General features: G+C 33.7%; 1 protein-coding gene across 1 annotated transcript; it reads left to right on the forward strand.

Annotated features, from left to right (window-relative positions):
* Positions 1-7,248: 7,248 nt before the first annotated feature.
* On the forward strand, positions 7,249-11,306 carry LOC110608223 (uncharacterized membrane protein At4g09580). The gene is made up of 4 exons (XM_021747434.2): positions 7,249-7,656; positions 9,806-10,076; positions 10,303-10,473; positions 10,810-11,306. The coding sequence occupies exons 1-4, from the start codon at positions 7,433-7,435 to the stop codon at positions 10,933-10,935; spliced, it is 792 nt and encodes a 263-aa protein (XP_021603126.1). The 5' UTR covers positions 7,249-7,432; the 3' UTR covers positions 10,936-11,306.
* The last annotated feature ends 2,421 nt before the right edge of the window (positions 11,307-13,727 follow it).

Here is a 13,727-nt window from a genome sequence, read left to right on the forward strand (position 1 = left end):
TAACGAGGAGTACCTGGAATGCAACTTCATAACATACCTCTTGGCTTTCTTCGTATCTGTATCTAGAGCTTGCCCTGAAAAAGGCAATAGCTCTAAGAATTTATCCGTGAACTCCTCTACACCCATGTGCTCTGACTGCCTTAGTTGCTCAAACTCAATCATCTTCAGTTCTCTGGAACTGTCTGGAAAAGCCCATCCAGCGAACTCATTCGCAAATTCTTCCCATGTCATACCGTCTAGTCTCGGGTCCACATAACACTTGAACCATTCCCGTGCCTTCTTGCACTTTAAAGTGAACCCTGCCATCTGAATGGCCCTGCTGTCACTTGCCCCTAGCTCATCAGTTATTGTCTTCACCACTCTCAGATACTCAAAGGGGTCATCCCCTGACTTGTATTTGGGAGCATCTAGCTTGAGGTAATCTATCATCTTTACTTTGCTCCCATCAGCTGAGCTAGGTCTAGGAGGTTGAGTAACTGGGGCTGCTGGTTCTGTAGGTGGTGGAGGTGGAGGTGCAGCATTCCCCGAGGTGGGGTTTGCCGGGTTTGGATAGAAGGGTGAGGGTGGACAAGCTGGGTACTGTGTGTAAGGTGGATAGAAAGGTGGATAAGGCATGTAGGTAGGGTAGGGGTTAAAGCTGGAGTAATCCGATGTACCTCCCATCGGATACCCTGAACCCTATGGGAAGGGTGGATAATGGGGTGGAAAACCATACCCCGAGGCCTGAACGCCTCCCTGAGACTCCCCTGTCCCTTCTTCCTCCATGCTAACATCCAGGTTCCCATCCCTCCTCTGATCCTCTTCCATAACCTCCCTCACATCTGAAGAACTTCCTCCTCTATCTGTCCCCCTTCTGCTAGCATCAAAAGACCTTCTAGGGTCCCTTGACACTCTTTCTCTGTTGGCTCTACAAGACATTGCCCTAGGCAATGTAGGAGGACGGGCGCTCGTGCCCTCATCCTCAGGTGGTACTCCAGTCAATCGTGCAGATCAACGAGTTTCTCTCATCCTGTTTTCTGAAAAACAGTACACATCATACAAACATTAGCATCATATGGTTCATGTGGGCACACATGAACCCTCATCACATATACATCATTCATATCATAGCATTAATGCACTTGCATACAATCATGGCATTTCACATCATCATACAAGACAGGACTCCACATCCTATCCTAGTGGACATGATCTTCCTATTGTGCTTGACCTTCTATAACATCTATGAGCCCGACACTCTAGGTCCGACCATATGAACCTAGGGCTCTGATACCATTCTGTAACGACCCGAAAATCGGACCGCTACCGGCGCTAGGATCCAGATCGACTTAAGGCCGCCGGGACCCGTAGCAAGCCTGACATAGAACCTGTAAACCTGTTCAATCCCATACATGATCAACAATCATACATAAAAATAAAAACTTTTCTTTCATTCATTTCTTATACACCAAACTCAACCTGTGCATGCACTGAACATAATCATAAACTTGACCCCTCTGTGGGATCTCATCAATGCCCCAATGGGCGATATACATGTGTTGAGTTGGCTAACATCTGTATCATCAACTATCTAAGATCATGCATCAACAAGGGATTTCAATACTCATAGGGTCAAGCACATCTATAACCTCAATATACCTCATTACATAACATACTAAAATCTCTTACATTACATCATAGTACAATTTGTCATGTCCACATCTAACTATTACATAAACATACTTCAAAACTCTGGCTAACCTCCTGGTCTACCCTGTACCTGCACATCTGGGGTTAGGGGAGAGGGGTGAGCTACAAAGCCCCGTGAGCAGAATAGTAAAATCATATATTAAAATTTCATGCTTTCATGAAATGCAACACATCACAACAAATCACATCTCGGATGGTATTGTCACCAATAGTCCTCTACATAGTCCAACTGTGCCGGGACGTAGAATGGGTACAACCGGTCTTTCTCTTAACATAACATATCATACAGTCCAACTGTGCCAGGGACGTAGAATGGGTACAACCTGGACTTCCTCTTACATCGTGCCAGGGACGTAGAATGGGTACAACCTGGACTTCCATACCATATCATGCCATAACATCATCATATCATATGAGGACTAAAGGATCATCCAATGACCAATCCACATCAACATCATAAATGCAATGCAACATATTTGTGAATACTAATGCAAACAACCTACTATATCTCATGGCATTCATGATGCATGGATCATGCTCAAAATTCATATTTCATTTATTTAAAACTTAAGGTTTATTCCACTCACCTCTGGCTAGCTCTGACAAACTTTGTAGCAGCTGGCTCACTGCTGAGGTCCTCGGTTCCTCGGGTTCGAACCTACACAGGTGGACTCCAATGAGGGACCAAACATACATAAACATAACTCTAATATACTCCCCAAAAACCCCCTAAAACATCATGGAATAATCATAGAAAAACATGCAAGAAATGGCTGGACAGGGCACTTTCGGCGGCAGGTTCGGCGGCCGAAAGTCCCTCCAGAGCCGAAAGTCAGGCAGGTTCGGCGGCACCTTCGGCGGCCGAAACTCCCAGACAGAGGCGAAACTCATGCACCTTTGGCGGCACCTTCGGCGGCCGAAAGTCCCAGACAGAGACGAAAGTCTCCTTTCGGGGGCAACTTCGGCAGCCGAAAGGCCTGCCTCCTCAGCCATGTTCGGCGGCCGAAAGTCCCTTCGGCTGCCGAACCTGGTTTCTGCCAAAGGGCAGAAACTTGGCTCCCTTATGCATTTTCGCCTCCAAACTCACCAATCATGTATAAACCTATTCTACAACATTCCCAAGCATTCACAAGCAAACATACAAGCTCCTAGGGGCATCAAACCAACAAAACCCCAACTACAACACACAAGCAACTCACATTGTTCAAAAACATAACATTTGCTTAAAAACTCATACAACCCTATACATGCCATTCTACCCCATAAAACAACTTAAAACTAACTTAAAACATACAATGAGCTTAAGATCGGCTCTTACCTCTTGAAGATCGAGAGGAAGACGACCTAAACTCGGAGATCCAAGCAAATGAGCTCCTGAGTTCCCAAAACTCCAAAACTTGTCTTAAATGCTCAAAACTTGCAAAGAGAGGTGAAAACTCAAGAAAAATGGAGGAGATTTGGAGAAAGAACACAAGATCTGGGGAGAGGGAGGTCGGAAGCTAGCTGTGGCCGAAAATGGGAGAAAGCTCGCCCATTTCGGCTAAGTGACCCTTTTATAGGTGGCTGGCCAGGCCACGTTCGGGGGCCGAAAGTGCTTCCGCATGCATGCCATGTTCGGCGGCCGAACTTAGGTTTCGGCGGCCGAACCTGGACTGCCCTCACTCATGCTTTCGGGGGCCTAACGTGCCTCCAAAACGCATGCATGTTCGGCGGCCGAACTTGACTTTCGGCGGCCGAACCTGGGTTTTCCTCCAAAGACTTTTCATGCAAAAACTCATTTAATTTTCATACTTAAAACCATGAAATACTTTAAAACATTTTATGAAAACATGTTTCTACCCTACTAGAGGCTTCCGAAATCCGAGATTCCACCGGACGGTAGGAATTCCGATACCGGAGTCTAGCCGGGTATTACAGATAAAATCTATGAGACTAATTATTGGGCAAAGGAAATTATAATGTGGTTATAATTACAAGATTCCTATTACATTTAAGTAAACGCCTCCAAATGTTCCTAGTCGATATTCTTATCATGATTGAACAATTATTAGAGTTGTTGAGACCAGTACATATTATATTCTTTCCTTTTAGAGGAAGCAACTAATCTTATAGGTTGAGATATGTGAGATATCTAAAACTAATATGTAGGTTCTTATTTTATAAATAAGTGCACTGAACTGATCCGTCTGAAAAATCCATATAAAAAATTATCTGTGTCTATGGATTACTCAAGTGATGGTTGTGTAAGTGATCCTTTAACTTAAAATCAATAAATAATCTTATATAGGGACTTTTATATTTTGATTCATCTCATACATTGCTTGGTTTATGAGTAACAAATGGGGATGAATTGAATATATTAGAAACTGTATGAAAGTATTTATGAGATTAAGATAGGATTCATCACTCTAAGTTAAATTAGTGAATATCCCATTTGTTCTCTGTTAGTATTGATCATAAAATCCTTGTGCAAGGTGGAATGAAATTAGCAAATGAGATTTGGAATTTCATTCAATAGGTCAATGGCTAATAAATGAGAAATAATATTATTTAACATGATAGACACACTCCATGTATCAAATTAATTAATTAGTTTATTATATTTATTGTCAACATATTTGAAATCTAATGGGTCACACATATAAAAAATTACATGAGAAAATAAAACGAGAAGTTAAATCAAATAGGACTTGATCGCATATAAATTGATATTGGGATAAAATTGTAATTCTTTTTTTTGATCTAATTAATTAAATAAGGACTTAATTAAAATTGTTTAAAATTTATATAACTTGCTTATTAAAGTTTTAGACTATAATTGTAATTTATTTATTTAATTAGTTAAATAAATAAATACTATTATATTGAAAGCTTATGATTTAGTATAAAAGGACATGTCATGAGAACCTGTGCTGACTCTACTGAGAAACCCTTTTGAGAGTCTCTAGAATTCATAAGGAAGGCGGAAGGCAGAGAGCTAGCACTCGAAACCTCTCCTCTTCTCAATCCCTTAAAACTGTTTTAAAATTTTTCGATTGATATTCTATGTAGATATCATTAGATACCGGACATTTGGACAGTTTAGGTTTGCGACAACTCAAACAAGGCGAACGATCTCGTGTTTTACTATAAGAAAAATAAAAAATATTTATCTTCTCTTTAAATATTATTACTTTTTTCTTTTAAATGTTATTAATGTTGGTGAAAAATTTTATTTTTATTTTTCTTTCGCTGCATTCAATTCGATTGAAATCCGACAGATCTATATATTATTCAGAGGACTCAAATTAACAAGTTGAAGGAAATGAGAAAAACTTTCTAGACTTTGAACTTGCAACACCCTCTCATGACAAACAATCTCTGAACCTTCTTAAAATACCAAAAACCTTCATCCCACTTATGATACACATGCAATTACTTCTAGTTGAGTAAAACATAAACACTTCTCAATTAAGCTCCACTTGCAGACAAAAAGAAAAAGGAAAAGAAAAAAGCCAAAATATTCACAACCCAATTTTGAAGGTAGAAAAGAGAAAATTCATTTTTTAAAACTAGGAAAAAAAAACCTTTCCCTATTCAAAAAAAGCAAGAAAAAGTGTTAAAAAGGATGTCTGAAGTCCGAAGAAGAATAAATACATACAGCATTTTAATAAATATTTGAAAATGTTTTATTAGAGTATTTTATTGTTTAAAATATTAATAATTAAATAGATGAAATGATAAAAATATTTAGCAGAATTATAATTTAGAAATGTTTTAATAAATATTTAAAAATGTATGAATTTTAACATTATCTTAGAATGTTTTTTTTAATTCAATCAAAATTCAGACAAGAGTGTAAAAGTGATAAATAATAATAAAAATAGAAAAAAAAATTTTTATGAGATACATCATAATTAATAAATCCATCTCTCTAATTTTAAGACTCAACCCTTTAATCTCTGAATTTTGAATTAGAGATCTCTCCATAAAAAATGCCATTAATGATAGAAAAAAATGATCAAACTACTAATTTTCCTGCAAATTTATAGGTTCATCTCTCAAAGTATCAAATCAAAAAAACCTCATTTACAAATCAAAACAACAAACTGAAAATCTCAAATTCAATATCCACAAACAAATAAAAAATTCAATAAATTCAATATTCAAACTTAATAAATATAAAAAAAATTAAGGAAAAAAATACTTTTTTGTCGCTGAGATATAACATAATTAATATATTTGTCTTTTTATTTTTCAAACCCAACAATTTAGTCATTGAGATGTAATTCTGTAAAAATCAAAAGAAGAAAATCTAAAACGTAATCTCCACAAACAAATAAAAACTTCAAAAAATTCAAACTCAATAAATAGAATAAAAATTAAAATATATAAAATTTAAATTATTAAAAATAAAAAAATTAAAACCCAATAGAAGTTACTTTTATGATACCGCTTGTTGTCCATCACTATTCACCGTTTGCTACTCTAGTTGTTCGCTGCTCGAGTCGCTAGTTATTGTCGTTGCTTGCCAATTAATGTGCATCCCATTTGCATCACTCACTCCTGGTATCTTTGGCCACTTGCACCGCTAGCTGATAGCATCTCCAATAACTCGCGTCGCTCATTACTCGTGTCTCCAGCTGCTCGAGTCGCTCACTACTCTCATCTCCATTTGCTCGCTACTCACTACTTGCATCTTCGGCCACTTGCATCACTTATTGCTTGCATCACTTATTGCTTGCATCACAATCGCTCGTGTCATTGGCCGATCCTCCATCTCCTTCTCAATTACTGTAAAATGGGTTTTTAAGATACAAATTTTATAACTTTGGATATAAATTAGACATGAAGAGGGTGTTGGAAGTATTTGAAGGAAATATGAGAATTTGAAGGGTAGAAGGAATTTTTATTTGCAAAAATTAGTACTTAGGTTATAGTATAGAAAAATTTACTAGTTGGTTTCTCGATTTTGAAAAATATATTAAAATGCCCTTACATTTTAAAAAATCTATTAGTTAGTTCTTCCGTTAATTTTAGTTATTAAGTATTAGAAAAAAATTTTAAAATACTCCTAATATTAGAACTAATTAGTAAACTTTTTAATAATTTGAGAAATTAATTAATAAATTTTTTTAAAATTATAAAGAATAAATAGTAAAATATTTAATAATAAAATTAATAAAAAGACCATTACCTTTTAAATGTTAATAATATTTTAATATATTTTTAAAATCAAAAAATTAATTAATGAGTTTTTTATATTATAAAAATTAAATAATAATTTTTTATTTTATTATTGATAAAAATATTTTTAATATTATATTTAATTTCTTTTTTATGATCAGGTATAAAACATTAACTTAACAGAAAGTTTTGAAAAATAGATTTTAGATTTTGACAGAAAAAGAATGGTAAATTTATTAATTAATTATGATTTAAAGATTAAAAAGTAATTTTTCATTAAAAAAATAACAAACTTATTTTGAGGTTTTTTTTTTTTTTTCTTAAAAGTTTATTAGATGCGAATTTGCCTCTCCGTCACTCTTTCATCCTCTCTCAAATAAAAGGACAAAAGAGAGAATGGATAGGAATACAAACAAACACAAAAAAACTAAGAAATGGAAGGAAAGGGAGAAGTGTCCCAAAGGCAAAGAAGGTGAAACTTGGCTCTCTCCTCCTCCTCTCGCTTTCTCTCTCGCTTTCTCACCAAAGGCAGCAGAAAGGAAAGTAAAACAACGGGGAAAGCGAGAAGTTGTGAGAGATGAGGACAGGAAGCGCAGGAAGTGAAGGAGAAACACGAAAGGGAAATGATGCGAGTGTAAATATGGGATTTGGGTCTCCTTTAAGCTTTTGGGAGGTAACTCTGGCTTCCACTGTCGTCTTGGGATTTGTTCTAGGTCTTTTGGGGGTCTATTGTACCATGCCTTCTTCCGATTACAGCTTCCTCAAGCTCCCTCGTACCCTTGAAGATCTTCAAATCCTCAAGTTTGTTATTTCTTCCTTTTCGTAAGTTGTGATTGTTTCCCGTGATAAAACAAAATTAATGATAATTTGAATTCTAAGGGTAACTATCAGAATGTCGATTCAAGATAATTGTTTATCTCTTTTCAGAAGGTTAATTTTTATTCTTTTCTTTGAAACAAATTTCCCCTGCTCAGTAGATTGGATATTAGATCTAAGACTTAAGGCAGAGTTATGAATCTTAAAATGGGGGCTTCCATTTGCAAGCATAATTAAATTTATTTACTTTATTATTAAAATGTTTTAGGTGAACTGGGAAACCGGTATATTTTGTTATGTGCATACAAGAATATTTCAAATTCATCAGTACTTTTGAATTGGTTGGTGGTTATGCCTGTAGCTTATTCTAGATTCGAACTTTTATCTTATTTCATATTGTAAATTTTGAATTGGTTCGTAATGAGTGGTTCTTAAAATTTATAATCTGATTCTTCTTCTGGGGTTTCAACATAATGAGATGTATTATTGAATTTTATGTGTAATATAATCATTGCTTAATTGATTACTTGGACAAGTTAGTTGAAGAAGTCTAGATGCAGATGTAATAGCTCATATACCTTATGGATCATGAGAAAAAGAGAGGCTTGAGCCTGATTTTGAGAAATAACTTGCACTCTAAAGGAGCTAAGAAATGGACAGTTTGCTACTTACATGGATATTTTCAAATAAATATCTTTTGTGTTACTAATTAAAAACATGAGGTAATATCTAATATGATATTGTGCAGTGATTGGATGTTCAAATTGTTTAACATTGAGTATTAACATGAATGGTTGAGTGAAATTCGTAGTGTTTGTTATCTAATATATCTCGTACATTGATTGGATAATCAAGTGCTTAATAGATGGAGTAGGATGGGTTTGAGGGATGATTGTGCCAATAAGATTCATCTCTGGGGAAAATGGTGAAAGAAAGTGAGAGGAGTTTTTTATGAAACTGGGTAATAATTTAATCTTTTTTTCCTGACTGTGACAGTGTTTGCAGTAGCACATTTGTTGAAGCTTAATACTTAGACATGAGATTATACAACCTAAAAGGAGGGTGACACAGGTGCTGATTTTATCGATTTCCGGGGCTTTGCTTTTTCTTAGTTCCTTGAGTTTGAGAGCCTTCTTAGGGCTTGGGAAGCAATTCTATTGATGCAATATGTATTATGATGCTATATAGGCTGAGGTGCTTGTCTAATCTTTCATTTCCACCTCCAATGTCAATTTTTTTCATTCAACTTTGAGGGACAAGTTATTCTTAGAAGAAAAAAGGGAGTAGCAAGATCAATACTAACGCATAGCCTCTGCAGAAATGCATAACTATAATTTGTACCTTGATGCTAATAGAAGAGATTGACTCCTTTCTTTCAACAATAAAATTTCCTTTTGTCTAGGAGTTTAATTACTTGTTGTGATTAGCATATTGCTTCTTAAAACTAGATGAATATAAGTAATTGTTTGCGACTTCATACTTTATGTCAAAAAGAATGGGAATTAATTTCACCCATCATCCCTCAACTTAGGTGGTTGTATTAGTGATGTCCTTTAGTTCAATTTGTATCATAAAACTCTCCAACTTTAATTTTAGTATCACTAAAATCCTTGTAACCCAATTTAAAGGTTAACTTGTGCCTAAATTCCACTCATCGAGTCATCATCCTTAAACTTAGATAGTTGTATCATGGTCATTCCTCAATTTTAATTATCTAAGTTATGTTACATTTTAAAGTTGAGGAATGTTTATGGTACAATTGAGCAAGTTTAGAGATGATAAGTGAAATTTTGCTATAACTTGTAAACTTATGGTAGCAGGAATTCAATGATACTCAATTTAAATTTTAGAGAGTTTTATGATACAAATTTAAATTAAGGGATATTACTGATATTACCATTTAAGTTGAGAGATGATGAGTGAAATTTACCTAAAAGAATGGGCTTGGTTCGGACATATTTATGGGAGTGGTGTGCAGTTGCTTAAAATGCATAAATAACTCATAATTATGACATTTTCCATCTTGCAATATTCTTCCTTAATGTTGCATTTGACTTATTATTTATTCAATGTGCTGCAATTTTTTGTTACTTGCATATATCTGCAGTATAAAGTGGGATGCCTTTTCTTGTAGAGATCACCTTGAGGGCTACACAAGTGACTACACTGCACAAGTCCTGGTAGGCTATTGTGTTGTCTACGTTTTCATGCAAACGTTTATGATTCCTGGGACTATTTTTATGTCATTGCTTGCTGGAGCTCTTTTTGGAGTATTCAAAGGCATGGCTTTGGTGGTGTCCACTTCTACTGCTGGTGCTTCTTCATGCTATTTCCTTTCCAAATTGATTGGACGACCTCTTGTATTCTCTTTGTGGCCTGACAAGCTGAGCTTCTTCCAAGAGCAGGTAAAGTAAATCTCTTCATCATATCCATCTTTGCTCATGCTGATGAATAAGTGGGGCAAAGACTGCAGATTAGAAAGGCCCATGCTAACCCTATATTTCATAGGATAGAGAAAATCCACTGTTATTTGTTCATACGCCTTATTTCTTGGAATGCTCAAGTGTAGCAAGATGTTGTTGGCTTGTTGATTTATCCACTCATCCTGACCTTATTGTTTTTCATTCACAGATAGCTAGAAGAAAAGAATGTTTGTTGAACTACATGCTTTTCTTGAGGTTAACCCCAACACTGCCAAATATATTCATAAATGTTGCTTCACCAATTGTAGATGTGCCATATCATATTTTTTTCCTGGCAACTTTTATCGGACTCATTCCTGCTACTTATGTCACTGTCAAGGTACGATACACCCAAACTCATAGTTCATTTTATTGTTGAACGGTTGGGTTGATCCATCAGGGTTCTATTGAAGTCAACTGGCTGAGCTGTAAAAACTCTCGCTCTATTTGGATTAGCTTTCAAAGAGACCACAGCAATATTATAATCTATTTTAGATTTCATTGCGATGTTAAAGCAATTAGCTATGAGTAGAATTGATGTGAAGTTTTCAAGATGGCATATGAAATTAAGAATATGTGAATATATGATAGTTGCTACTATTAATTGGAAAAAAAAAGACAGATAAAAATAGCATTTGTGCTGCCTAAATATAGTGGATAAATGATTGTTTTGCAGGCTGGAATAGCTCTTGCAGAAATAGAATCACTGGGGGATCTTTACAACTTCAACTTTATTGCCACATTATTCCTTATAGGAATTGTCTCTATCACCCCTACATTGATGAGCAAGAGCAAATCGTAGCTTGATACTTAAAAGAACATGATGTTTGTACATGGGCCTTCAGTATTCTGGCAGCTGAGTGGGTGCCGCTCCATCTCTGTATAGATTCACATAAAATAAAAGACAATATGCAGTCATTACTGTTTGCAAACGCAATTGCTGGTGCTTCAGACAATAATGCTGATCTAAGAAAGGTGCCTTGACTATTTACATTTCTTTTTTATGGATAGGTTACAATGTGAAGGATTGTTTGAATGGAGGTGTAAGGTGGGGAAGCAAATTGTAAAATTTTAGTTAGTGGATAGGTGTTTAGTATCTAAGATGCATATATCAATGACAGTGTTTCAAGGCAATTTAGTAATGAGCTATATCATGGTTCAGTGTTTAATTCACTAGTCATTCAGGGATTATCCAATCAGTTTGTTATGTTTTAGGAATGAAACAGCCCAATTTAGGCGTTTGGTTTAATCTTGGAAAATTTACAATTTTGTATTAAGTTCAGTTTTACCACTACAAATGAAATTATCCCTGATTTTCAAAATTAAACGTTATAACTACACAGTTGTAGTTTCGTTAAAATTGGAAATCTTTAACTTCCATCCATTTAAAAGTAATTTTCCATTAGAGGGAAATTTTAATGACTTGAAGAAAACTCTCTTCCTCTTCTCTCTTTCTTTGTTCTTTGATGTTTCTTTCTCCTCATTTCACCTTTCATGTGTTTCTTCCTTCCTGTCTTTGTGTCTCTTCTTTCAATTATATTGCGAATAAATAATAAAAATTGCCATGGGCAGCAACAACAAAACAATAAAAAGGATCTAGTCAAGCCACCAACAAAAAAAAGTAAACAACCAGAAAAATAGAATAGCAATAGGAAAAGGTTCCAGCTCCTTAGACTCTTGTTTTTAAATTTTGAAAATGCCATAATCAGCAGTAGGCAAGCTGATCTGAGCTCCTTATTAATAGATTTCCATTTTGCCTCATAGGCATCCCTTAGCGAGCGAAAAAACGAAAAAAATTACCATTGACTTTGGATCCTCCATATTCCGTATTAGAAACTAGAAAGAAACAGAGAAAGAAGAAACTCAAAATTGCGTTGCTTTCATGGTGATCGCTTAGTTGTACAAGTTGATAGGAGGAGGCATTATGTTCTAGTAGGATGAAAGCGCGATTGAAGAGCATCATGGGATGGCAGTCGATCTATAAGGACGCTTGTTGCTGGCGGAGACGACTGGACTGTGTAGCCGGAGCAGAGGTAGAGGTTCTATTCTTTAGAAATATCGGCTCTATTCTTTAGAAATATCGGCCACCTAAGGAGATGAACAGTAGGGAAACAAGAGAGAGAGAATAATAGGATAGATAAATTAGTGAATTCGAGTTTTGTGAAATCAAATGGTAGACGTGCAGACAAGCAGAACTGAGGCCAATATCTTCACTTTTTAGGTCGAAATTAACCAGCATCTCAATTTTATTATCAATACTTTCTATAGTAACAAAGAGATTTTCCTTGGAGAACTTATCAGCAATGCCTCTAATGTAAGTCATGGACTTTGAATTCTTCCTTCTACTTTCTTACTTGTTGTTTTAACTTCTCTAAGAAATCATCAAGAAGAGAGGTTTAAACAAAATATGAAAATGATAGGATTTTTTTCTGATTTCAATTTGTTTCTCTTCTTTTCAAAATTGTTTACCATTCAAAAAAGGTTCAAAATTTTAAATATTTGCGTTGTAAAATTGACAAAAAAAAAGTGTTTTTTTTTTTGTTATTCATTGAGTAATTAAATTTTAATTATTTTCATTACTGCAAGATTTTAAAGATTATTTTTTAATCAATTGCTTTAATTGTTATTGTAGATATAGAATAAGGGTAACAACATGATTTTTACTTCCTTTTCTCTTTGGCCATAATGTCTATTTCTTGGCTTTCAATGATGGTGTTTGAGAAAATATTTATTTTAAAATTTTTATATTCATAAATAAAAGTTTAATTAATAATTTATTTTTAAAATTATATGAAACTCAATATAATAATTACATATCATATAATCTTATATTAATTTTTCTCCGTTCAATTTAAAAAGTTATTTTATTTATATTTACAAAAGAAACAAATAATTTTATTTCTCTTACAAATTTTAAATTTATTAACTTAGATTATTTATTTTTACATAATATGTTTACCTTATATTTTATTAACTTTTAATTTTTTTACAAATTTTAAATTATTAACTTAAATTATTTATTTTTATCTATTATATTTACTTTATATCTTACTAATTTTTAATATTTATATATGTTTTTAGTTATTATTAATTTTTAAAAATTTTGTATTATATATATATTTGTTTACTTGTTAACTCTCTCTATATATGAATTTTAAACAAGAATTTAGTATAGTATTTTTATATAAAATTAATTAAAATTATAATTATGTAACATTTATTTATTTGTAAAATTTTTACATATTTTATTCAATAAAAAATCTTATAATTTGATTTTACATATTTTTATATATACTTACCCAACATATCAAACATGCTTTTAGTTTTAATTTTTAATTTATATAAATGTATATTAAAATTATTATTATTATTATTGGTCTTTTAGATTTGCATTAGTTTATTTTTCAAACTTTGAATCACTCCTTAAATAATTTTCAATATATAAACTATAATTAAAATTGAAGAATCAAAATTAATTATTTATTATCAAACGAACACAAAAGTTTATTTAAATATTATTTTGAAATTTTTATATTTACAAATAAAAATTTAATTGACAAAATGTTTTTCAAATTAAATGAAACTCAATCTAAT

This window comes from Manihot esculenta, chromosome 15 (genome assembly GCF_001659605.2).
Source record: "Manihot esculenta cultivar AM560-2 chromosome 15, M.esculenta_v8, whole genome shotgun sequence".
In the NCBI taxonomy this organism is placed as follows: Eukaryota; Viridiplantae; Streptophyta; class Magnoliopsida; order Malpighiales; family Euphorbiaceae; genus Manihot; species Manihot esculenta.